The 27,510-nt window shown below is 36.4% G+C and overlaps 1 protein-coding gene across 7 annotated transcripts in view; it reads left to right on the plus strand.

The window, feature by feature from the left end:
* The window catches only part of msn (serine/threonine-protein kinase msn), a 156,293-nt gene that overhangs the window by 19,296 nt on the left and 109,487 nt on the right, over window positions 1–27,510 (plus strand). For all 7 annotated transcript variants that reach the window (XM_083112407.1, XM_083112408.1, XM_083112410.1 and 4 more), the window contains exons 4-10: window positions 5,554–5,598; window positions 6,221–6,301; window positions 8,874–8,922; window positions 11,456–11,608; window positions 18,908–19,348; window positions 25,971–26,098; window positions 27,349–27,466. In XM_083112407.1, the coding sequence (XP_082968533.1) occupies window positions 5,554–5,598; window positions 6,221–6,301; window positions 8,874–8,922; window positions 11,456–11,608; window positions 18,908–19,348; window positions 25,971–26,098; window positions 27,349–27,466 (1,015 nt within the window). The remainder of the gene's footprint in view (window positions 1–5,553; window positions 5,599–6,220; window positions 6,302–8,873; window positions 8,923–11,455; window positions 11,609–18,907; window positions 19,349–25,970; window positions 26,099–27,348; window positions 27,467–27,510) is intronic.

The raw sequence follows: 27,510 nt of genomic DNA on the forward strand, positions 1-27,510 counted from the left end.
GAAAAAATATTTTTGCCGCACAAAGAAAAAGTATCAAAGAAAGGTCCATAATATTAATAATTTCATACATTGATATTCTTACATTTGAATTATTAGAGAGACATGTGGTATAATAAATTATTACATGCATATTACATATTCCTGATAATTTGAAGATTGCGCTCCCTCCACCCTTCTGCTACCAATGCCAATGAAGAAGGACCTATTCATTTCCCAAGTACATCCTCTTATTTCTTATAAATAAAAATGGTAGATGACTACTCGCTCACACATGCAGAATCTAATTCCTCAATGGTGAAAATGTGCTCAACTTGGTGCAGGTCTTGATAATTTGTTACGGTGGATGAATTTTTGGGTGTTCAGTGTGAGCAAGTTAAGAAAGTAGTCCTTAAAACATATATAGGTGTGTGTGTTAAACCAATACTAAACTCCATGGCCTAACATTCCCTTTGAGGGCCAAGACCTGCCGAAGGGCCTTTCAGCGGCCAGCACAAGTCTCATAATTGCTTTCATGCCAGGAGTCAAGTAGCTCCCCAGTTGTCCTCACGATCTGAGTCAATATCGAAATTGTATAGCTCCCACTGGGAATGGAACCTGGACTCTCACACTGAATATGAGAGCACTAACCAAATTGCCACGTGGAAGCTCGTGTGTGTGTTATTTTTCACCAAATGTTTTCTCAATTTTTGGTTTTCTGTTAACTTTGGTGCTGCTTCCCCTTCTGTCCCACCCCTCATTATGTGCTGGTATAACAGTATATGAATGCACTTTTATATGTATGTACAGTAAAACCTCTTTAATCCGGACTAATGGGGGGGGATAAATTGACCGGTTGATCGAAAGTCCATATTAACTGAAATAACCTTAAAAGAACAGAAGAAAGTGCATTAAAATTCTGTTTATAGAAACAAACGCATTTATTATGGTGTATTTAAAGGGCATAGGCCTAAATACACTATACAGTACAGTAAAATGTAATGCAATATGGCAATGCCATGCGATTGTTGACTTCTAGTCACATTTAAAACCATGCATTCTGCTTTTTTTTTTTTTTCCTTTTGCCTGTCCAGATTAAGCTAAGTCCGGCTTATCGGGATCCAGATTAACGAGGTTTTACTACTATATTTTGATTAGGGCTGAGCCGATATCCATACCAATACTAATACTCTTACTGATTCCCACTCATATCGATACCAATGTTTGAAGATTATCAGAATCACAAGTTGTTCAAAATATTGAAAAATATCAATATATTCAAAAATTACATCAGAATGTAGAAATGCCTGTTTCATAATCACAAAATACAGTCTTTTCACATAATATTGGTGCAAAATCAATGGAAACTTCGAATTTTGCATAACTTCCAGGATAATTAGACTCCAAGAAGGTGTTGCGTGGCATTTTTGCAGTTCTCACAAACAACCAAAATGCCGGTGAAGTATCAGCTGGTATCAGTAAGTAAATTGCAACCGATACTTTCCAATAGGTCGATACTGATGTATTGGCTTCAGTATCAGCTCAGCCCTAAAGTTCATATATTTAGTGAGGGTCGCTAGATTGGTTTCCAAGTGATGGAGAAAGAACATAATCACACACATTCTTTTGGAGCACCTACTACACCATTCCTAATTATGTGCTTTCTTAACAGGATCTACCTCTTTTAGCATCCCTACCATCTTTTCAAAGGTAGATTGCTTCCCTCCTGTCAATTGACGAAATTCTTCTTCCAAACAATCATATCTCATGATTAAAACCTGTTAAATTTTTAATCATTTTATGGGTCCTGTATTGGTTATACATTCATATTGATTTGTAGCATAGTCTTGCTCACTATCTCTTTTAGTCACCAGCATTGCAATCTGTACTAGATGGTGTAACTGTCCAGTTACAATGTAAACCGTGACATTCGCTTTTACATTTCGGCCAATTATACCTACAGTGGTCGCTTTCAGTCCCAGGCCTTACAGATTATAAAGGTGCGGTAAAGTCCCCATTTCTTTTTTTTACATTTTTGTTTGGTGGTTGTTTGGTGGTGCAACCTTCATCATATTAATAACAGGGAATTAAATGTGTATTACAACAATTGAAATGAATAACTATGAAAATATAACTGAGGTGCATCAGCTGGACAGTTGAGCAGTTCTTACTAAATTTAATGCTAGGTTTTAAGTACACATGCATTTGATTTGCACATATACACTGGTCAAAACAATTAGGGGAGCAAGCAAGAAATCCTAAAACCAAAGTTGGAAAGTCAAAAGTAGCAATGTATGTTGATGAAGTGTGTGTGTCCTCAACCAGTACAATTCATCTGTGATGAATCATCAGCATGAAGAGCTCTCTAGTGACACCATAAGGCACGTGGCAGAATTTGTGATATGAGGAGCAATCACGAGGTCACTTGGGAACACCAGTTGTGTGGTGCTGGCAGACCATAAGTGCAGGTGGGATTCAGTTGAGTAGTGTTGAATAGGAATGATGGCAGAACAACACGATTTAGGGGAATCTAGCGCATGGAGAGCCATTGGGAGGATGGAAGCAGGGCAAACACAACGTGAGGTGGCTGCAGCCCTTGGTGTGTCACGCAGTGTCATTTCCAGGTTGTGGACATGATTTCAACAGACAGGTACAGTACGAAGGAGGCCTGGGCAAGGTCGCCCACGGTCAACAACAGTTAGGGAAGACTGGTACTTAGCATTGTCGGCTCGCAGGAATAGGCAGCAAACTGCAACTGACTTGCAACGCGGCCTTGTTTTGGCAACAGGACGAAGAGTCTCGGGCCAAACTGTACGAAATCGCCTGCGGGAAAGGGGTCTTTATTCAAGAAGACCAATGATGTGTGTCCCTCTGAATGCCCAACACCGTAGGGCCCGCAGACAGTGGGCTGTGGAACATCGTGAGTGGGGACATGGAGAGTGGAGTTCAGTTCTCTTCTCGGATGAGTAGCGTTTCAGTCTCCAGTCAGATAATCGACGCATTCTCATCTGGAGGGAACGTGGGACTCGCAATTATCCCACACATGTGTGCGAAGTGTCTCAGTATGGTGGCAGTGGCTTAATGGTATGGGCAGGGATCAGTGTTGGTCGACGTCCCCCCCTGCACATTATCCGGAACGGTAAATTGACAGCCTTACGGTACCAGGATGAGATCCTCAGGCCTCATGTTGTCCCAATGGCTGCAGATATCGGTGATCATTTCATTTTTGTGGACGATAATGCCCGACCTCACCGAGCACGTCTGGTTGACGCCATGCTATGGGATGAGGGTATCGAACGAATGGTATGGCCAGTGTCCTCCCCAGACTTGAATCTCATTGAACATGTGTGGGACACACTCGGAAGATGCATTGCTGCTCGGCCAGCGCCGCCTACAACTCTGCAACAGTTGGAAATGGCCCTTCTGGAGGAATGGGTGAATATCCCGCAGGCTGTCGTTGATAACCTTATTGGTTCCATGCAAAACAGATGTGCAGCTGTCATAGCAGTTCATGGCGACCACACGCCTTATAAGAGGTATGGATCTGTTGTGTATCTGTCCATTTCTGTTGTCTTATCACCGTGCTGTTCTCCTGATTTTGTGCAGTACCTTGCAGAAATCACCCCTAGAACTCTGTTGTGCTAATGACTCAATAGACATGTATTGTACTGGTTGAGGACACACTCACCTAATCAAAATACATTGCTACTTTTGACTTACCAACTTTGGTTTTGGGATTTCTTGCTTGCTCCCCTAATTTTTTTGACCAGTGTATATAAGGCAGACTATATAAATTATTAATTTCATCATCTCCTTTTGCATTAATATCAGAGACAAGTGGAAAGGTAACTTTTTTGTGTAACATTGCTCACAAGATTTCTTGAAGCTAGAATATGGATAATTTTTGTAAAAGTTATCTCAGAATCTCCATATGTTAACCAACATAGGCATATGTTTTAAGTAAGTAAAAGTGTGCATTCTTCCCTCCTTTCTGTACAACAATCTTAATGTATGAGGTTTGGCTAGAAAAAAACCGGATTGATGTTGCTATTGGCAAACAACGAATGCGCGAAGGTTGAGCAATGCATGATTCTATACTACCATACCCTGCCTACAGAATGACTAATTGCCCTGGGTGCAGGCCTCTCAGTTTCGCTGTGGCACTTGGACGAAGCGGAACGTGCGTCTGTGCTCCGTCGGAAAAATGCTGAGTATTAAAATGGAACAGCGTGTCAATATGAAGTTCCTTTACAAACTGGGGAGATCCGCAACAGAAGCGTACGACATGTTAAAATCTGTGTACGGGGATGAGTGTTTATCACGCACACAAGTGCTTGAGTGGTTTAAAAGGTTTAAAGAGGGACAGGAAATGATCCAAGACAACCCACGTTCAGGACAACCATGCACGTCGAAAACGGAAACAAACATTCAAAAAGTAAGTGATGTGATTCGAAAAGATCGTCGATTGACCATTAGAGCAGTTGCTGAAATCACAGGAATAGACAAAGAAAGTGTTCGACAAATTTTACACGAGAATTTGAACATGAGTAAAGTGTGTTCAAAACTCGTGCCAAGGAACCTGACATTGGAACAGAAGGAAGCTCGAGTAAACATTTGTACGGACACTTTGAAGAACATTGAAACAGACCCTACATTCTTAGAGAGAGTGATAACCTGTGATGAATCGTGGTTTTTCACGTACGACCCTGCCACAAAGCGCCAATCAATGCATTGGAAGACCCCGAGTTCGCCACGTCACAAGAAAGCTCGCATGAGCAAGTCCAAATTCTAAGCCATGATGATTGTCTTTTTCGACATTCGAGGCATTGTGTACATTCATTGGGTACCCGAGGGTCAAACTGTAAACCAACATCATTACATTAATGTGCTGAAAACCCTTCGTGAGCGAGTAAGAAGACGACGACCTGATTTGTGGCAACGGAAGTCATGAATTCTGCACCAAGACAATGCTCCTGTCCATATGACCCTGTCAGTGAAGACATTTTTGGCTAAATATGGCATCCCAGTGTTAGAACATCTGCCGTATTCGCCGGACCTTGCTCCCTGTGACTTCTTTTTATTCCCCAGAGTGAAGTCCACCCTAAAAGGAACCAGATTTGAGAGCAGAAGCTGTGCAAAGAAAAGCGACGGATGTAATGAAAATGATCTCCAAAAATGACTGGCAACACTGCTTCCAGCAATGGAAAATTCGTATGGAGCGGTGTACAGATCGTGCAGGGGAGTACTTTGAAGGAGATAAAGTTCCTGTTGTACAAAATGCCGAATAAAAGATTTCATAGCATCAGTCCGTTTTTTTTCTAGCCAAACCTCGTATGTAATCATAAAGTAGAAGGGGAGGGGGGAAGGGAGGAAAGAGGCTGGCATGGAAGTATGGTTAGTAAATCAATGGCACAAAATGCTAGGGACTTAGTCATGAGTCATTTTGAGCCTAATTTTTTTTTCTATGATCCTACAATACGTGTTAATAATTATATGTACATCATTATAATAAATTCTTATGTGTAATTTATGCTTCTACAATTACAATTCAAATTACATGTACCTTCATTTTTCTAGGATGAAGAGGAAGAGATCAAACTAGAGATCAATGTTCTAAAGAAGGTAATGTTCTTTTTCTCTCTCTAATTACAGTATGTTCATTCATATCAAGGTAAAATTTATTCTATATGTGCATTCAATTTCTTAATTTACTCAGTGGTGTATCTTATCTGTGATACCCACTTGCTTTGCTTCAGCCATTTAAGCATAAATGGTTAACAAAGAAATATATTTCGGAAAGAATACATTGCACTTTTTGTGACACAGATTAATATAAGATCTTATAAAGTAACATAAAAGCTATAATTTTCAATGAATATACTGTAAATGTTTTATTATTTGAAGCATTGAGTTGTGTGGGTTTTTTTGCCATGATTTTATTTCTCTTATTAGTTTTTAATATTTAAGGATGGGATATTTGAAGCAAGTCACTGTTCTAATTAGACAAGAAATTTTATATTTGCTCAAGATTTGCAGTCGCGTAACATATTTTAAAGACCAGAAATTTCCAATTAAAGTTGCATGTGAAGCACATGATAATAAGCACAAGCAAATATTTTAACTACTGATAGTACAGTGTGTTAATTATTATTTATATTTGCATTTTGTGTGGTTTGCAGTGCTTTCTATCATCAGATATATTTCACGTTTGTGATTAACCTTGTTGGTGTTTCCCTTCTTACAGTATTCCAACCATAGAAATATTGCAACTTACTATGGTGCTTTCATAAAGAAAAGTCCACCAGGAAAGGATGATCAGTTATGGGTAAGTGGAATGAAAATGAATATAAGGTTAAAAAAAACATAAAGAGATGAGTCTACAAAAATAGGGATGGGCTAATATATATTTTTTTGCTCATATAAAGCAAATATTGATATAAAACTTTACTCATAACTAGACCTTGGATTTTAGGTTTTTAACCTATTTTTTCCCTTTACAAACAAGTTACCTCAGCATTTAATCAAAAAAAGCAACAACTGATGAAGTTTTATAGTGCCTAAAAACTATTTTGCTTGTTAAAATTATTTAGGTTTATGCACCTAAATCAAGCCTTTTTTTTAGGTTTATATATATTTCTAAAGGTTTTACAGAATTTTTATACCACATAGAGGCATTTGCTTTGTTTGGTGATGAAAAAATTCAATGACGAACGTGTTTGAAACAAACTCTCTGTTGATTTCCCTTCCTCCAAGTCCATAGTGTTTTATAAACGCTATAAACAAAGCAAAATGTCTGGTGCCATGTTACCTGTACAGTCCAAAGTGTAGTCTTCTGATCCACGTGGTCTTGCTCACTTTCGCGTCACTTCGGTGCTTTGTGGCATTAAGACCTTGCAAAGGAACATTTCAGCATTCAAATTTGCACCACTGACTATGTTTCTGTTGAAAGATAATTTTCAGAATTTAATATGAATTTTTTTTGTTTTTTGAACCTAGTTCAGGATTTTCAAGCCTAAATTAAGACTTTTAGGATCTATAGAACCTATTTTAGGATTTTTAGAGCCTATTTTAGGAACCTTAAAGCACACTTTTTAGAACCTAAAAATCCGAGGTCTACTTGTAACCAATATTCTACTGATCCAGTATAAGCTGCAAATGTTCATTGAAGAATGTAAAAGGTTCATTAACCACCTTAATGTATTGAACCAGGTGACAGGAATGGTTTTGTTTTGAAAGAGAATGTGTTTATTAGGCATTTGTTTCACAAAATGGGGCACATGAATTGCATGTTTAAAATCATAAGAATTACAAGATGACAACATTTTGTACTAAAGTACTAGATTCATCGATAACTTTAAAAATACACCAATATGTCTGTAACAGTTGGTACCAATTAACTTTTATGTTCTTCAATTAACTTTTAGCTGAAGAGAGCCTCCCCTGCATCTTAGCCTTTTCCGGATGAGCACTTTCCAGGTGCACATTTTCCAAACTTACCATGAGGTACAAAAAACTGTAGCTCAGGAATTAATTGTCATGGAGATATGACATTTTTTTTCTCTCTCTGAATGACAGGACTTTTAGTGCAGCTAAAATTTATACATTATACCTCCCTATAATGAATGTTAATGGAAGAAGAAAATTAAGTTAAAAAAATGATATTCTTAACTTCCCTGTTCCCACCACGATTTCCCAAAGTGAATGAAAAATGTATAACAATTGTAAATTCCTGCCACCGTGCAAAGTTTGGTTGAAAATAGGCTGATACTTCTTGGAGAAAAAATAATAATAGCAATATTTAAGAGCAGCAAGTGTTGCCATCTTAACGAAGCAGTTTCTGGAATTTTGCTTCTAGCGTTGGCTGTATGGACCAAATTTGGAGGGAAGCACGACAAGACTGCTCTTTGAGAATATGTAATGCTCGTCCCCCCAGTTTAAAAACTGAAATTATGCAACCTTTTCAGAAATTAATTTTCAGGATATTTTTAAAATTAGGTGGCCTTTACTTCTGGACCCCTAAGTGTTGCATGTTAGTGTTCATCTGTTCTCATTGTTACATGTAAAAGTGAAATATATGAAAAAAAAGTGGTGGTTGAAGAGCTATAGCCAATTTTATAACTTTTATTCCATAGTACTCAGAAGGAAGAAAAGGAGTTTTTCAAACTGCACTTGTTAATAATGGTATATTGTTTTGCAATTAGAGTATACAAAACCTTCATGTGTGTACTAATGAACAGAAAGACAGAACTGAAATATCACATGTAGTTTTCAAGAAATGGCACGTTAATTGCTAACCATGTGCCAGTGGGAGAACCTTTTCCATTCGTCAGGAAGAAGGAATTGATGAAACCACCCTGGCGGAGAACGTGTTAACCTTCCTAAATACATTTTCCGTGAAAACAACTTCCTGTGTCTCTCCAGGTTGTCTACGAGACTAGAAATCCTGCAAAGAGTCAGGAAATTTAAATTTTCTGAAAAAGTTATGAAAATATGAAAATTCACTTTTCTAGAAAAATCAACATTGTAGTAGTGCAGTAAAAGTAGATGTTTGAACAATAAAAAGGTCAAGCAAGAAATCTTTAAGTTTGTTGTGGACAAACTATGCTTCAATCTGATAAACTGAATAATACTGGTAGTTATAGTAGAAATTGTGTATTAAATTCTCTCTAGGAAGGGAAGCCATGTTTTGAACTCCTTGCAGATGTGACTGTTGGTATTTACAGCTTTCTTGTTGCAAAGGGGGATTACTGTGTTTATATAATATTCTTTTATGTAGAATATTTCCACTAAAATTTGGTTATTATTAGGTGAAGTTAATGTTCTACCATATGAAGAATCATTTGGGTTTATGTGAATATGTATTCTGATCTTTGTGTTTTTTTAAATTTTTTTTTTAGCTGGTAATGGAATACTGTGGTGCTGGTTCAGTTACAGACTTGGTAAAATGTAAGTATTCAGTTGTTTTCTCTTTTTTTTTTAGTTCTCATTTCAAATCGTGACAGTTATTTAAGGTAACACCAATGTTCATATGAGGGCAGCAGAACTCTTGATTGGATAGAAATCATATGACGTTATTGAAACTGCTCTGTAGATGGTGGTGGTGGTCTAGAAATTCTTGTACAGTCACGGATACTTCTGGGTTGTTATTATTGTCATTCAGTTGAATCGTTACAACCCAAAAGTTCCCATAACTGTGTACGTATAACATCTCTAATATCAGAATACCCAGTCGTGACATTAGCTTCATCAATGTTCCTGCAACACCATGCCACTGCTCTGTAGTGTTATTCCATATTGGATTCGTGACATTGAAAATTATTGAGAAATGATGAACATTCCTCTCAGTGGATCCTATTCTTCAATCTAAACAACAGCTGTACTATGCGAGAACATTTTCAACAAAGGAAAGAGCAATGATATATGAGCATTGTGCAAGAGAAAAGAGCACAATTGAGTGGATTTTTTGCAGTGTTTTTCACATCCATATACGTAACACTGATTCATGGCATGTTCTTTTATCATTTATCAAGCATGAATGACTGCAAATGTGTCACTCAGTGGAGAGAATGCCATTAGCATGCAACCTAATATTACCATCATTATTGATATTAACCTTTGACTGCCATGGTTGAATATGGTCACAAATGTCAGTTTTTTCTTCGTAGTCTGGAGTTTATCAGTTTTTCTAAAAATTGGCCACTAAAACCTGATTGCAATTTGATATTTTTTGTTACTACTATCTTGCATTTTGAGGTGGGGGATACATGGCAACTTCCCAGCGAGATGACAGATTTCTTCAGTTCATTTAAATGTAATACACTTTTATTATATAATTTCTCCAAACCCAGTAACAATTATAATATCTTTTCAAAGTTGTCCTGTTATCAAATTGCTTTTTTGAGCATTTGCTCTCCTTAATTGCTGAAAAAATGTATATTTATTATTGGCCAGGTTTTCTTCTTGGTGTACTACTGTTATTCACCATGGAATATTATAAAGTTACCTTTCTTTACAGGAAGGGTCATTATCTTAATTTTTTTTAGGACAAAATGAATACAGTTTGTTTAGTGGTTTGAATAAAATGGTGTGCCATGACTGTCTGTAAAGATTTAGTTGCCAGATATATTATTTGAAGGACATTCCAGTTTTACTTTTAAAAATCGATCGACTCCAATTACATTAGTCAGTATTTGCTCTGTTTTTTGTCAGTTAAGTCAGAAATTTTGACCCTTTCTTCCCTCCTTAATTCACATTTAGACCATGGTAGGTTCACATCTAACCCCCTGTTTTATTTTTATTTGAATAACCTTTAATAAATGTATTTTCTTCTAACAACTTTATTTCAGAACTGTTGCAACCTGGGAAAGATTGGACCCCACCATGGCAGTTACGTTTTTTTTTTTTTTTTGTCTGAAACTTATCAAACTATAGGTAGGGACGTGAAGTTTTTGTTTCAACGATAACACCGAAAAGTTGAGGAAAGCAAAATAAAGTGTTTAAAATGTATTTGGGTAGCAAAAGGAGGCAAGTTCTCGGTGTTTCGGAATTGCGAAATAACGCAAATTATGCCATTTTTCAGAATAACACCAAATTTTGCACTTTAATGTGAAAAACGCCACGAAATATGCACTATAAACTGGACATAACTGTTCAAATAGAACTATTGAAGCACTATGAGATCTATCATTTCTAGTCTAGCTGGTGAAAGTTTGATTCAAAAGAGATTGTCACGATTCATATTGAAGTCTGGCGCAGAAGTGACTGACAGTGTTTAACCTCGTTCTGAAATAGAATTTGCTCTGTGGGATCTTCCCAGAAGGGAAATTTCGTATGAATGGGGAACATTTTCAGGGAGAAGCACCTGTTGTGTTCTGAAAAGGGGGGGGGGGCAGGTATGTGTGTGTACACAAAACAGTATTTTGAGGTTGCAGAGGGATTTTTTGGCATTGATAAGGAAATGTGATGTATATAATTGTGTTCAAAGATTTGGGTGTAATCATTCAATAAACATTTCATATTTATTGGCTGATGAGATGAAATAGTTTTCCAAATGGAAGAAATTTTGTAATTTCTCACATGGGTAAGCCATTTTTTCCCTTTTTGTCTTTCCCAATTTTTCAGAACTAAATTAATGTGAAAATCTTAAGCATAGAAAGAACAGTAAAAATACATGTAAAAATAACACAGACTTTAAATTAATAACATCGAATTTTGCCCTAAACAGCAAAAAATAACACCGAATTGCAGTAAAAAAATAACATCGAAATTTAGGGGAAAATAAAACTAAAACTTCACGTCCCTATCCCTAACTAAAGGTGACTTCATGGGAGTTTATGTTTCATAGTCTGCTGAGTAAATTTCTTTAGATTATCAAAGAATAATATATTTTTAGCTGGTATTAATAAAAATTTTCAGGATAATTTATCCTGTGGGGAGCTTGATTGGGCTCTGAAATAATTTCTGTTCCTTTCTGTTACAGCAACCAAAGGCCAAAGTTTGAAGGAGGAATGGATAGCTTACATCTGCCGTGAAATTCTTCGTGGTCTCAGTTACTTACATGCCAATAAGGTCATCCATAGAGATATCAAAGGCCAGAATGTTCTTCTTACAGACAATGCAGAGGTGAAACTTGGTAGGTTAAATATGTTGATTTTTTTTTTTGTGCACGGATGTTAATTCTTGTTGATGTGGCTTGTTTATTTAGTCTTGTGCTCTTATTTCAAATTTTATCCATTTGATCAGACTGTTGTCAATTTTATGATTACACAGGGTGTCCAGATTAACCCATCATCGGTTCCACTTGGAAAAGTATTTGTGAGATACAAGTACTGTATGGTTTTACTAGCATATTCAAAATTACTTTTGAATTTTCACTTTTATTTTTATTTTAATGTAGTCCTACACATAATGATTCTTCAGGGTGTCTACCAGTCTTGAAAACCTGAAAATTCTGGAAAAGTAAGGGAATTTACTGTTTCTTGAAAAGCCAGGGAATTTACTGTGTTTCTGGAAAGAACAACACTTTTGTAGTAGTGCACTAAAAGTAGTTTTCTCAGCAAAGAAAAAAGGACAAGCAAGAAATTTTGAATTTGCTGTGGACAAACATACTTCAATTTTATGTACTAATTATTACCAGTAGTTACAGTAGATATTTCATAGTAAATAATCTAGGACAGCGGTTTGTTAACTGTGGTCCGCTGTACCCTCTCAGGGGGTTCGCGAAACCCTCCCAGTGTTCCACAAAGGTTCGAAAAAGTACTAAGACAAGAGCATTTACTCTTTAATGATGCAAATTCCAGGCTTTAAACTTTGAGTTAATTCTTGGGGGTCCGTGAGGGCGAGTGATCCGCGGTCTAGGAAAGTTCAAGAACTGCTGATCTAGGAAAAGGGGTTATGTTCTGAACTATTTCAATGTCAGTATTGCTACGCATTTGGAAAACCTGGGAAACGGCGAAATGTCAGAAATTTGGCTTGTCAGAGAATTTTGCACATCGTCTGCAAGTTAACTGCATTTTGGAGTTTCCAAGAGGAAAAGCTTGCAAAATGAACAAGCAGTTCACTTCCACTTCTGGATTCTGTTCTTGTGATTCCATTCCCAAAAAAGATTCAGTTTAGAAACTCGTTTCTTTCATTCTTATGATTCTCAGTCTTGTGCAAAATTATGGTTCCTTCGAATTTCTGTAATAAATTTTCACTTTTATAATAATAGATATTAGAAAGAATATCAAAGTAAAACTTCCAGATATCTTATTATTGATAACTAAAGTACATTGGTCCTCCTCCGTAGTCGAGCGGGTTAAGGCGTTCACTCGTCTTGAGATCGTTCGCTGCGGGACGGCGTAGGTTCGAATCCAGCTCTGGTCGGAATTTATTCGACCTACGTATAGGGCCGGTGGCAACCCACCATCGTGAGGAAATTGGGAAGCTCCGAGTGAGTGAGCGTAACCCGGTCGAGAAGACCTACAACGACGGCTGGGGGTTCGCCGGGCTGATCACCCGTCACCCCAATACTGGTCTAAGACCTCCACGCTATAACAGGTGACGGAGGAACAGTGTGAGAGGGAGACCAGCAGTCGGTAGGTAAGCCAAGGCCCTCCAAGGTGCTGTAGCGCTGTGGGTTATGTTAAGTACATTGACAATATGATCATAATTTTCGGAAAGGTCTGTGAAAATTATGTTATCGTCTATTATTTTATACTTCTTACTTAGTCTTGTTGACATTTCCTATAGAATTCCTATGTGCAAAAATTTCTCCAGATGCTGTGTACTTATAAATGTAAGCAAAAAAAAACATTTTCGATGACACTATAAATCTGCCAGAAAATGAAAGTTTGTGTATGGGTTATGAACTTTTTCTGTTGTTTTTATATTGTGGTGATCTGTTATGGTGAAATATTGTACTCTGTTACCTTAGCCTGAAGGCACTTAATTAATTAATTAATTAATACATTTGATGCCGATCGCAATTTTACATTTGACTCTTCAAATTTTCATGTGTTCATTTATGTGTAGAATGAAATTTGCTAAAAAGAAAAGTTGTGAAAGTGAATATTCATAATAATTAACAGAATATATATTTAACAGGGTGGCGACATACCTGGAAAACCTGGAAAACCGGGAAAAGTCAGGGAATTTGAGGTGTCAAAAATATTCAGGGAAATGTCAGGGAATCTCGTCTTCATTGACTTTTTTTTTAATTTAATTTAAAGATATCGTTATGGAACTCTGCACGGGAACAGAAAATTGTTATAACTCGGGCACTATGGGAGCAATCTACTTCGGATAAGTTTTGTTTTGCAGCTAAAACATCAGCGCATGCAACCGTGTAAAATTCAGAACGCCGGACCGAGGAAGGGGGTTTGGGAGGCGCGACTCCCGAATTTTAATAGAAAAAACAAAAATCTGAAGTTTGCCTCCTCTTCTCCCACTATTTTGGGGAGAAGGCGCGAAATTTAGTATTCTTTTCAAAGAATGAACATTTCTTAAGAGAATGAAACATGTTTCATGTTCTTGGGTGCCATACAAGTTGAATAATAAGCCAAAACGTGATTATTTTTTTTACGAAAAATATGTAATTTGTATTTTTGGAGGAAAGTTATTATAACTCGTGCACTATGGGAGCAATGTACTTCCGATAAGTTTTGTATTGCAGCCAAATCATCATAGTATGCAACCGTGTACAATTCAGAACGCCGGACTGAGGAAAGGGGTTTGGGGGGATCGAAACCCCGAATTTCAATAGAAAAAAAACAACAAAAATCTTAAGTTTGCCCCCTCTTCTCCCACTATTTTGGGAAGAAGGCGCGAACTTTAGTATTATTTTCAAAGAATGAACATTTCTTAAGAGAATGAAACATGTTTCATGTTCTTGGGTGCCATACAAGTAGAATAATAAGTCAAAATGTGATTTTTTATTTTTACGAAAAATATGTAACTTGCATTTTTGGAGGAAAATTGTTATAACTCGGGCACTATGGGAGTAATCTACTTCAGATAAGTTTTGTTTTTCAGATAAAACATCATAACATGCAACCGTGTACAATTCAGAATGCCGGACCGAGGAAGGCGGTCTGGGGGCACGACCCCCGAATTTCAATGGAAAAAACAAAAAAATTGGAGTTTGCCCCTACTTCCCCTGCTATTTTCGGGAGATGGCGCGAAATTTAGTATTATTTTCAAAGAAAGGACATTTCTCGAGAGCACGTAACATGTTTCATGTTCTTGGGTGCCATACAAGTTGAATAATAAGCCAAAATGTGATATTTTTTTTACGAAAAATATGTAATTTGAATTTTTAGAGGTAAATTGTTATAACTCGGGCACTATGGGAGCAATCTACTTCAGATAAGTTTTGTTTTTCAGATAGAACATCACAGCATACAGCCGTGTACAATTCAGAACGCCTGACCGAGGAAGGGTTTTTGGGGGAGCCCGACTCCTGAATTTCAATGAAAAAAAACAACATAAAAATCTGAAGTTTGCCCCCTCTTCTCCTGCTATTTTGGGGATAAGGCGCAAACCTTAGTATTCTCTTCAAAGAATGGACGTTTCCAAAGAGAATGAAACATGTTTCATGTTCTTGGGTGCTTTAAGCCAAAGTGTGAAACACTGTTTTTTACTAAAAATAGGTAATTTGCATATTGCTCAGAAAATTGTTATAACTCGGGCACTATGCAAGCAATCTACTTCGGATAAGTTTTAATTTGCAGCTAAAACATCAGAGCATGCAACTGTGTACAATTTAGAACGCTGAACCGAGGAAAGGGGGTTTGGGAGCACAGCCCCCGAATTTCAATGAAGAAACCATAAGAATCTGGAGTTTGCCCCCTCTTCCCCGCTATTTGGGAAGAAGGCGCGAACTTTAGTGTTCAAAGAATGGACATTTCTGAAGAGAACGTAACATGTTTCATGTTCTTGGGTGCCATACAAGTTGAATAATAAGCCAAAATGTGATTTTTTTTTTTTACAAAAAATAGGTAATTTGCATTTTTGGAGGAAAATTGTTAACTCGGGCACTATAGGAGCAATCTACTTCGGATAAGTTTTGTTTTGCAGCTAAATCATCATAGCATGCAACCGTGTATAATTCAGAATGCCAAACCGAGGAAGGGGAGTTTGGGGGCGCGACCACCAAATTTCCATGAAAAAATAACAAAAATCTCAAGTGTGCCCCCTCTTCTGCCGCTAGTTTGGGGAGAATGCGCAAACCTTAGTATTCTCTTCAAAGAATTGACGTTTCCAAAGAGACTGAAACATATTTCATGTTCCTGGGTGCCATACAAGTTGAATAATGAGCCAAAATGTGAAACTCTGTTCGGAAATGTGGCATGGATATGTTGCCGGGAGGGGGAGGTTGGTCATCAATATGAATTTCCCAGGCTTGCTCCAGACCTGTGTCAGAGTTCCACCCAAACATAAGTGTATGAAGGTCCAAAAAGCACATTCATTTCGTAATCAGCACCTTGATACCATATGGTATCATCGGGCGAGTACGACCTTACACTGATGATACCATATGGTATCATCGGGGGAGTAAATGTTAAGCCTCTAAATATTACGTGGAAAATGCATTGAATTATCATTTTTTTTTTGTCCGTATGGGAGTAGTAAGGGGACTTGTCAACAGATGGAGGGGATAAGAGCGTAGTAAGGCATTTTGTTGGGCAAACTGAAGGAACATGGAAACAAATAGGTTCCATTGATACATACGATTTTTGTCGAATATCGCCACCCGACAAAGTATCTCACTAAAACATGCGACAGAAATTGCATGGACTGCAACATCCAACAAAAATCGAATGCATAAACAAGAAGAGCTTTAGACTGCGAATATGCTGCTAGAATTTTATTACTCTTCTGGCTCACTTCACCTTCTTTAATGTAGCAGTGCTTACGAAGGTTTTCTTTCATCATCCTCACGTATTACTGGTTTTGCACAAGTTAACATACGTTTACAATGACATTGCACTATTCTTATATATCAAGAAGAATCCAACCAAATGAATATATATTGAATACTATCACAAAAAAGTGAAACATAAATCTGCATTGATGAACGTTATAAAAATTGGCAAGTGCATGCTCTTAACCTCAAATTTACTGCAACACTAGTATTGCAATGAAATTAACAAACCTCTCTGTCCTCTCTGTTTAAACTCATGAGAGATGGTCATTAATCTCTCACTGAGTAAGGTTAATGTCCAATATTATGAAACAAAATACTAATAATAAATACGTAAATATTTGAATATCATATTTACTCGAATCATTCAATCATAAAAGCAAATCACTTTCTTCAAGAATTGACTTTTCTCTGCCAGCCCTGCAAAATTTTCACTTTCCAACTACTGATTTATACGAGGGGTGGCCAGAAAGTAATTTCCAATTAGTAGGGACATTGATTTTTCGCAAACGCAAAAACTGTGAAAAATGGTAATTGCTGCGAAGTTATGTTTAGGAATGTGCAGTGATGATGTCTGGACACATTTTTCGCCCGTTCGAAATAATGTGAATTTGGCATAAAATGCGAATTGTTGGCGTTTTTAGCGATTTTTTTTAAAGAAATGTCCTAAAACAACGAAAAAATTCCATGAAATCCAACATTCTTGTCTTTAGGTTTCCAACATTTTACTCAAGAGTAACAACTTAACAAGTGGAAAAAAGATAATGCCAATTTTTGGTGTCATAATATATCGATATCTGTCACGTGAGATTGATTTTAATTTTTTGGGTGCGTCGCCACTTATGGTCATTATGCACCCTTCAGAATATACGGGGAAAATTCCATTATCTAGAATCCTTACCTTAAAATTAAAAAAAGGCGTATGGAAAATAACTTTCCCGAAATAACTTTCAAGATATCAAACTCTCACGAAGAGGCGTAAGCCATTTGACTTACTTTGAAACAGTAGTTTAAAAACACCATGAGGGTATAATTTCAGATAGTCGTAACTTTAAAAATAATCAAGTATTTTATTTTAAACTTACTGCATATGAAAAATTCCGTAATCGTTCCCTAGCTTGTGGATTGTAATAATTTTCCAAATTCACTAGTTTGCAGTTTGAATTCAAATCATAGAGAATAGAGAAATTAAGTCAATTTCATAGAAGATAATATTGGTACTTAACGAAACCGTATGTGGATCTATGTGAGTTTATTATTTCTATTTAGTTTAGTTTGTAATTGTCAGGGAAAAATGTAAATTTTGTCCTGGAAAACCTGGAAAAGTCAGGGAATTTCATTTCTGCTTGTTTGTAGCCACCCTGATTTAATTGAAAAACACAAAGTTCAAAAGCAAAAATTATGATGATAAACATAATAAAAGTGAAAAATTGTGAGAAATTGCCTTTAAGCTTTTATACGTAGTTTTGCTCATTCCTTCTTTACTTTTTCTAAAAAAAAAACTTCAAAAGATATACTTTTCCCGTGATTAACATAACATTTATATGAGGCATATTCAGAACCCTCAATCCAGTAGTTAGCAGCACAAGATTTCTTACATTAAGGCATTTGCACACTCTAAATATATGTATGTATAATATTATTTGGCCAATATATTAAATAATATTTAATTAGTTTCTTTTTGCTGATCTTTTCTTTCATCCAAAGTACCTCAAAAATCACAATGTTGGTTCATTGTGATGAGCTTATTTCATCCGCGTTGCACATTAGTGTTGCCATCTTGAATGGAATACCGTAGCCATATTCAGAAACTGCTGAATTTAAGCTTTGCCACAATATACAACATGATAGGGTTCCATAAACATGAAAAATCAATGTAAGTGTTACAAAATCATGGAATGACCCTGTACGGTTTCATGTTGCCTGTCCAAATTATTCCATGTAATTGCAAATATTTTAGAAATTAAATAATAAAAAGGGCAACATATATTCACTAAAGTCTGACAAGCTGCTCTTGTGATAACTTCAGATTTTTATAAGATATAAAAATGATTCAATAGTTGTTACAGTGGAACCTCAATTTTATGTTTTTCAGGGGACCAAGCTGAAAAACCTTAAAAAGTATGGGAAAATGTAAAATCGAGGAACATTTTATAATATAATGTTTGAGAATATAAAATCGTGAATGTATGATGTTGGAAAATATTTATATAGATATTGAATCATTATTGACAAGATCCATTGTATAACTGTTTCTTTCTTGTTAGATATCTCCTGTAACTTATACATTGATCAAATTACAAATAAATGATGAAGGGATCATGTGTTCTCCCAGAACGTTACAGCAAGAAATGTGTTTACTTGCTTTTAACTAGCATAAATTAGAAGAAATAATCAATTTATTCATTACATAAAAACACTTTTTAATCCAACTGTTTTATCTGCATTTTAGTATTTAAATAACACACTATAACAGTGCAATTTATAAAACTATTTGCTGTGTATTTTATAGTCGTGTTTTCTTTGCAGTTGATTTCGGAGTCAGTGCTCAATTAGACCGTACCATTGGTCGGCGCAATACTTTCATCGGAACTCCATATTGGATGGCTCCAGAAGTCATAGCTTGTGATGAAAACCCTGATGCCACGTACGACAACAGAAGTGATCTGTGGAGTTTGGGGATAACTGCATTGGAAATGGCAGAGTCTCAGCCTCCCTTGTGTGACTTACATCCGATGCGAGCCCTTTTCCTTATTCCTCGAAATCCTCCACCTCGCCTAAAATCAAAAAAGTGGTCAAAGAAATTCCATACATTCATTGAAACAGTGTTAGTGAAAGACTATCACCAAAGGCCATACACTGAACAGTTGCTAAAACATCCCTTCATTCGTGATCAGCCAACAGAAAGACAAGTTCGGATACAGCTCAAGGACCACATAGATCGCTGCAAGAAGAGGAAACAGGAAAAAGGTAGGTTTTTTGGTTCTTTATTTGGTTTACTTAGTCAGGGTGGCTACTCACCAGGAATTCCAGGAATTATGCATGAATTCTGCTTGAATTTTTCCCAGTAGAGGTGAAAAATTGCAACTTTTATTAATCCAAATGTCATTATTGAATTTATTACATATTTGTTAATGCCCTGAAGCAAGTTTTTCATAGTTAAGCTTTTATTTTTATCAAGAAAGGAAAAGAGAAAGCTGCCTGGAAAGTAAAATAGAATTCTCTCAATCCGTTTGCTTTGTTAGTGTCCTTTGCAGAACAATGTATCTGGCAGACGGAAGATTATTACAAGATATCTTGAAGTTGATAGGCAAATTTTGAAGTTCTTGCACAATTATTAACTTTTTCGTAGATTACTACATCCTGTAACTCTTGTGACTTGTGTCTGTAGATGTATTTCTAGTCTGAGTATGCGAAATGGCAAATGTAAACTCTGCACCTTAAATTAAATATATATAACCTTAAATTAAATATATATACCGTTCAATTGAATTGAATTAGAATTTTTGGATACATTGGAATCACACACCCTTTATATTGTTAATATATTTGTGTGTGGGTGGTGAGAACCGGTGAGAAATAGAGAAAACATCTGCTTGGACCCTTTAATTTTTTGAAAGTTCACCTTGAAAACCGGGAATTATACTTGAATTTTATCATGGTTGTAGAGTAGCCATCCTGTTAGTACAAAATAAGCATAGCTGACCAAGGCAGAAGGTTGAAACGTTACGTTCAGTTTATGTTTTATAATAAAATAAATTTCTGCCTTGGTCAGCATATTTAATTTTTATATCATGGAAACAAGGCTTAATGGTGTTATACGCATAGCTCCACACTTCACAATTAGTTGTATTTCGGTTTAACATATCTCTTCTTAAGGGCTTCATTGTAGTCGGATCGACATTTCTCATCCTCATCTTGTTAGCTGTAAAGTAGTGTCATGTACAGGGTGGCCCAAAAGTAGGTAGGTATACAGTACCAGTGCCTTTATTCATCAACAATTAACGAACAATTTTTAGTCACCCAAGTATTCGAAATGTCCTTCATCAACATTGCAACATTCCTCAAACCTTCCCTGAAGGCTGCAACACACAGTAAGACACAAACATTTGTCAGAATCAATATCTGTGAATGCATCAGAGATGAATCCTTTTAAATCGTCCAGTGTTTGAGGTTTTTGTCTGACCAATAAACACAGTTATGTCTGTTTACATGGCCTGATAGCTTGGAACATGCCTAATCAGACCAGATAATCTTATCAAGAATGTGACGATCATGGGTAATTTGATTACGCATCATCTCACAAAATTGCAAGTGACGATCAGGATCGTCCTCTAGAAGGCCATGTAACAGTTGTGGACGATACGGTTTCATTTTCAATTTACGCATTAAGCGTTGTAACGACGTTCTTGGTATGGAAAGCTCCAGGGACGCTCGCTGCGTTCACTTTTTGGGGCTGTTGACAAATGTCAGTGCAACTTTCATTTCATTTTCCTCAGTCATTGTTGTCTGTGGGCGTCCAGATTTTGGTGCATTAACCACTCAACCTGTTTTCTCAAATTTATCCCTGATGCGATAAATGGTTAAACATGTTGGTGCAGGAGTGTTAAACTCTTCTTGCCATAAGGTCCGTACATGCTCAGGATTTTCAGTTTTCCAATTGGTTTTAAGAATCCAATTCCTTTGCTCAAAATTCAAGTTTCCAGCCATAATTCAAAATCTGAAAAGAAAAAGAGAAATGAACTTACAAACAACAACAACAACAAGTTATGGTATAAACTAACTCTCTAGCCTTCTTAAACCCGAAGGTTCATGGCTGCAGCAACACAGGCCTTCCATGTTTCCCTATCTTGAGCAAGATCTATATACTCTTTTCCATCCCTACCGATTTCCCTTAGGTCCATCTCAACGTTGTCCCTCCATCTTCGTCTTGGCCTTCCTACAGGTCTCTTACCATCAGGTTTCCCAACAAGAATCCTGTAAACTCCTCTTTCCTCTCCCATTCGTGCCACATGGCCTGCCCACCTAAGTCTTCTTGATTTAATTATTCTAATAATATCTGGACATGAATACAAATTATGTAGTTCTAAATTATGTAACCTTCTCCACTCACCTGTCTCCTCATCCCTTTTAGGTCCAAATATTTTCCTAAGGATCTTATTTTCAAATACTCTCAATTTATGTTCCTCTTTCAATGTAAGGGACCAAGTTTCACATCCATATAATACTACAGGCAAAATTACTGTTTTGTATATTTTAACTTTTAGTTTCTTAGATATTAAACGAGAAGACAAAAGTTTATGAAGAAAGAAGTAACATGCATTTCCTGAATTAAGCCTACTTTTTATTTCCTCTTTAATATAATTTTCATTTGTTAATATTACTCCTAAGTATTTGAATTTGGAAACTGGTTCAAACGAGTTGTTATCAATAATTAGATTTTGATTATTACCTAACACTTGGTTTCGGCCTGTAAGCATATATTTAGTTTTCTCTTTGTTAACTTCCAAACCTATCTCTTTAGCAGTTTTGAAAAATATTTTAGCATTATTCTTAATTGTATTCACATCATCCCCCAGTAAGTCTACATCATCTGCATATGCTAACAACTGAGTCACACCATTTAATTTTAGTCCTTCTTTAGTTTCTTTTACCTTCCTAACAGCATATTCTAAGGCAAAATTAAAGAGCAATGGAGATAATGCATCTCCTTGTTTTAACCCATCATGAATTGTAAATTTGTCAGACATATTAATACCCACACGAATTTTACTTTATGTTTCACTGGTGCATACTTTATCATACTAACAAGCTTCTTAGGTATTCCAAACTCTACTAATATATTATATAGTTTATCTCTTTTGACCGAATCATATGCTTACAAGTTATGGTATGGTACTTACCAGCCATCATTCATAGTATCAAGATATCTGAAAAGGATAATGAACTTACAAACAACAATACCAGGCTGACAGTGGTATATATTGTATACCTAGTTTTGGGCCACTCTGTAGATCCTGTTCACTGATGTTTTAGGGTCACACATATTCCTAATAATTCCTTTTTTTTGCTCCTGTAAATTTGATAAATAGGAGTTATGACCATCTGGTTCTCACACGACAAATTGTTTGTACTAGTTCTTCACCAGAGTTAAAAATAACATAACTGTGTGTTAATGTGTGTGTGTGAATATTTCACAATGTTTACTGTTTGTCAAAAATTGAATTGAGATAAAGGAGTTATCCTCTAAAAATAAAAAATAAAACAAATTGAATTAACCGGGTGATGGTGAGGCAGAAAAAAACATTATGTTGCTACATATAAGACCTGTCAATTCAAGAATTATTGAGAGTTTGGCCATTTTTAAGCCTTAAATAGTTGATGAAGATGTAGAAAACGAATGTGCAAGTTCGGTTGAAGTATTAATGATTTAATGAAAAGATTCCCTCAGGATGGATATCAACTGGTGAGTTCCAAATATTCTTCTTAGCTCTCGAGAGGTGTGGGGTGCATTTTCCCACCCTGTTTTGTCACGAAATAATGCAAAATGAACTGCAAAATGCGAAATAGATTATTAAACAAAAAATTTCAAGTTTATTTACCGATGTGACACTTTCTGAAGTCAGAATTATCCTGTGAGTTATGCAATTCTGCTGTAAATATTTGAGAAAAAAATGGACAACTTTATACAGGAATAAACTTAATACTCTGGTTACTTCATAAATATGCTATTACAAGAGATATGTTTATTATGTTTAGTAAGTGCAGTTTTTTAATCAAATTTGGGATTATACGTATTCACATTTTTAAAACCAAAATGTCATTTTATATACTGTTTTTTCACCGCTATAACGGCAAAATTTAATTTTATTTACCGCTTTTGAAGCCAAAATTGACTCTGTTTTTGTACCGAAATTTTGCTTTTTTTTATTTACCATAAATATGTGCCTCTACCTATATCAAGTTCAGAGTGACATTAGCTCTTGAAAACTCAAAAGCATATCAGGAACTCATTTTGGGTGATATCCTAAGATAATCTCTTCATCATTCGCTGCCATGAAAGCTTCAAAACTTGTTAATGATTTGGTATGTAATGACTGCCTATCGGTAGAACTAGGAGTCACATCATCATCAAGGCAACACTGCAGTTGGGATACAATATAAGTAGGTTTCTTTGTTATTTACATGGCTAGCTCTATTCCTATTGATTTCACCAATTGGCTCAACAAAAATGTTTTGGGAAGTTGAGGTTCAAACACTGGTGATTTAGTTTATTATAGCCTTTATTCACAAGTCACTACTGTATACATAGAATTAGAATTATATGAAGAAAAAGACATAACAAAGTATGTACAAGATTACACATGCTGTCACAAGCAAAATTAATTACAGAATAAAATGTAAGTACATAATATGCCAAAACTCTATATATGTGCATGCAGTACGCATGCAACAAATTACTTTGCGCCAGGGCTTGAAAAATCCAGGTCGTCATGGCGACTATGTTCTTTTGCTGTAATATTGCCTTTTATGTTCGAAATTTTGAAAATTCTAAGTTCAAATTGCAGTACAGCGTATTAGCAAATGCTTTTTTTTTTATCAATGTTCTGAACATTCCATAGTGTCAGTAACAATTTCTTACTCTTTGTTCCTCAACCCCCCATTTCCTGCTTTCTCACATGATTTAGCGATGTATTGAATATGGTGATGCTCAGCTTCTTATAGCATGCACAATTGCTAGTAGGTGGTTACGCGGCACCTTATTTTAAGAGCTGGCACCTAGCTCTGAAGAATATTTTTCGAGCACTGCTTTGCGCAAAACTTTAGTTTGGTGCACCATCTGATGACAAGGAAAACGAAAAAGACACACGTGCACACTGTCTTGTCTTCTTTCTGATAAAGTTCTTGTAAAGGGTGGGACCAGTTTGGGTGTGATGATGGGATGGTCCTCTGTCAACTGCCATGCAGCATCTGGAACCTCTCTTTGCCTCTTTGGTCCTCTGCAGGGCAGTCTCTGTTCCTTGTGTTCCTGTGTGTTTGGTGAGCCAGGAGCTTGCTCTTTTTCCTTCTTTCCTGCACAATGGATGAGGGTGTATGACCTAAGTTGAGTAAGTTATTTTCACCCTTTAATTGAAGGAGACAGAGACATGCCCAGGGTCGTAATTTGTGTGTGCTAAATATTCACTTTGTTGCCTAATTGGTGAAGAAGCTCGCATGTAAGGGTTGCTTTTGGATACTGGCTTGTAAATAAAGGGTTGCTTTTGGAGACTGGCTTGTAAATAAAGGTTTGCTTCTGAGACTGGCTTGTAAATAAAGGGTTGCTTTTGGAGACTGGTTGTAAATAAAGGATTGCTTTTGGAGACTGGCTTGTAAATAAAGGGTTGCTTTTGGAGACTGGCTTGTAAATAAAGAGTTGCTTTTGGAGATTGGCTTGTAAATATTTCAGTGACAATGTATGGTTGCATCAAGGGACATAGAAATTGGTTGACATGTGGATTTGTAAACACATGGTGTGACTCAAATTTGAAGAGACCTTCCTAGGATGGTGTATGTGGAGATGGAAGAAAATAACTAAACTTGGAATGCCGAGCCAGAAAAATGCCAATGTAATACCTTTACCTACTTGTGCTGGTGAAATTTTGATATGGCTGGCAACACTGACATCCAAATGCTAATTTAGCTGTTCTATTGTTACATTTCCAAACATCCTAGCCTACTGCCCTCGGCAGTGAAGGTCACATGATGATAATTCACGTGCTTTTGATGATACCATGCTGGGCAAATAGGGTGGTCACAATAGGGCTGGTTTCCCTGAGTTTCTCCAGGAGCCACACTAACAGTCAAAGAAGAAAAAAGAAAAGGAGAAAAGAAACACTTGGGGTGGATGCTGGGAAAGTCCATCACAGTTGCATGTAGCAGTTTTCCAAAACTTCTCAAGACATTGCTCACTGCCTGCTCTATCCAGCTATTCTTACATGTACAAATGTATGCCTAATAATAATTATTATTATAAAAAAATCATGAGTAAGTGGTATCATCAACACTACCACCACCACCACCACCACCACCTAAGACTAGAAGGACTGATTATCCATCTACAGTAGAACCCCAATTTTATGTTCCCTGGTTCCTACATTATAATTTCAATCCTCTTGGTTCCTATAGAGCAAAGTGTTAGAAAAGTTTCACAGATTTTACACTTACCTGTGTGTACATTTTTTCACCTCAGTCCCCTGACAAATTTAAAATTGACGTTCCACTGTATTATACCCATCCATTGGAACCCCACCAGAAAATAATAAGGAAATGCTTTCATTTTTCATGTTCACAAACAGATCCATTGGAACTACTCAGTTACTCATGCATGCACATGCTTGTAAGCACAATCAACTTTAACAGTAATGTTTTATGCACATATTTAGCCATGAACATTTTTATCACTTGTGTTATTTATCTGGTGTACAGTAAATTAGTGACTGTTATGTTATCATATGCAAGAAGGAGTAAGATTTTTCTGTGTATTCTAATATGACTGAATCTGTTACATTTTTCTTTGTATTAATAAACATATTTTGATATTATTTTTAAATAGAAAGAGAAGACTACAGATACAGTGGGTCAGAAAATGAGGAGGAGGAACCAGCGGTTGCAGGGGAACCATCCTCGATTGTCCAAGCACCGGGAGATAACACACTCAGGAGGAACTTCCAACAAATACAAGTAAGGATACTATGTAAAAGAAACAACAATATTTGCTATTTTAATTGTGCATAATAGCATAAACTGTGCCAAGGTAATTATGCAAGTGAGATCCATGTTAGAAACCTATGTCATAAGTGACCAATTCCGCCAACCTCAACACCATCCCCAAGCCCTCAATGAAACCTGTCTTCCTGCCATCAGAAAAATGCATGTGCACCCAACCCACTCCCCTTCACCACAGCCTCAAGAAACCAAGCATGAACCTTAAGCACCTGTAAAAAACCCTGCCTGCGCATACGAGTGAAAACTAATACCTTCCCATTGATCCAAACGATGAGACTTGCAACAAACAGCCCCAAAATCCTTAGGCATGGTAAAAGAAGGAAGTACTGCGCCAAAACAGCAGAAAGTGAAATGCGTACATCAAATAGCACCTCTACGATTCCAAGCGGGAGACAAATGAACCACACGACGAATTGTGGATTTGTGTAGGCAATTAATGCAAAATGTTTACTAATGCAATATGTTTACTAATGTAATGTTTACTAATGCAAAATGTTTACTAAGGCTAGAAGGACTGATTATCCATCTACAGTAAAACCCCAATTTTATGTTCCCTGGTTCCTACATTATAATTTCAATCCTCTTGGTTCCTATAGAGCAAAGTGTTATAAAAGTTTCACAGATTTTACACTTACCAGACAGGTGGCGAAATCAATCGCGAACAAAAACTGCATGGAAAAATGAAACGTGAACTTTTTAGAGTAAAGTAAGTTGTATGTTATAGAGATATCAGACTGGTGAAATTTTCAGTCATTTTACTGATAATATACTCATATTCCTAATATAAGCTGATATTAATAATTTGTCCCATGCCTAGCTTGTACCTACAGTGTATGAGTCTCCTTTATCAAAATCATGTATACTAATTTTTCAATTATTCTCACATTCCCATCCCCTTACAATTTTCTCTCCCAATCCCCCCCACCCTCTCCAGTGCTGACATAAATACACGGCTGTAGTTGTTTGTCTTATTACAAAATATGTGATGAAAATCATGTAACACTTGCAGGCAAAAGAACCTGAATCTATACACATACTGGAACAAGCCATCCTGTGTAGTCTTAACAAGAATTATAAAGAAACATGTAATTACTTTAGTCCAGATAAAATTTGTTGTTATTACTCCATTTTTACTTTAATGTGGAAAAGGTTTTTTTTTTCTCTGATATTTGGTACTGATTTCATTATATTTTTGTTTTTAATAGGAAGGTAGAACGTTAATGCAGAATGATGCAAAAGAAAATAAGAACAAAAAGGGAGATCGTGAAGAAATTCCAGAGCCTGGCCCTCCTGCACGGCCACCTATTCCGCAAAGACTTATTGGTAAGTTTTTCAAAGTTCAGTGTTATCGGATTGGAATCATAACA

This window comes from Lepisma saccharinum, chromosome 26, assembly GCF_977018435.1.
Source record: "Lepisma saccharinum chromosome 26, izLepSacc3.1, whole genome shotgun sequence".
Lineage (NCBI taxonomy): Eukaryota > Metazoa > Arthropoda > Insecta > Zygentoma > Lepismatidae > Lepisma > Lepisma saccharinum.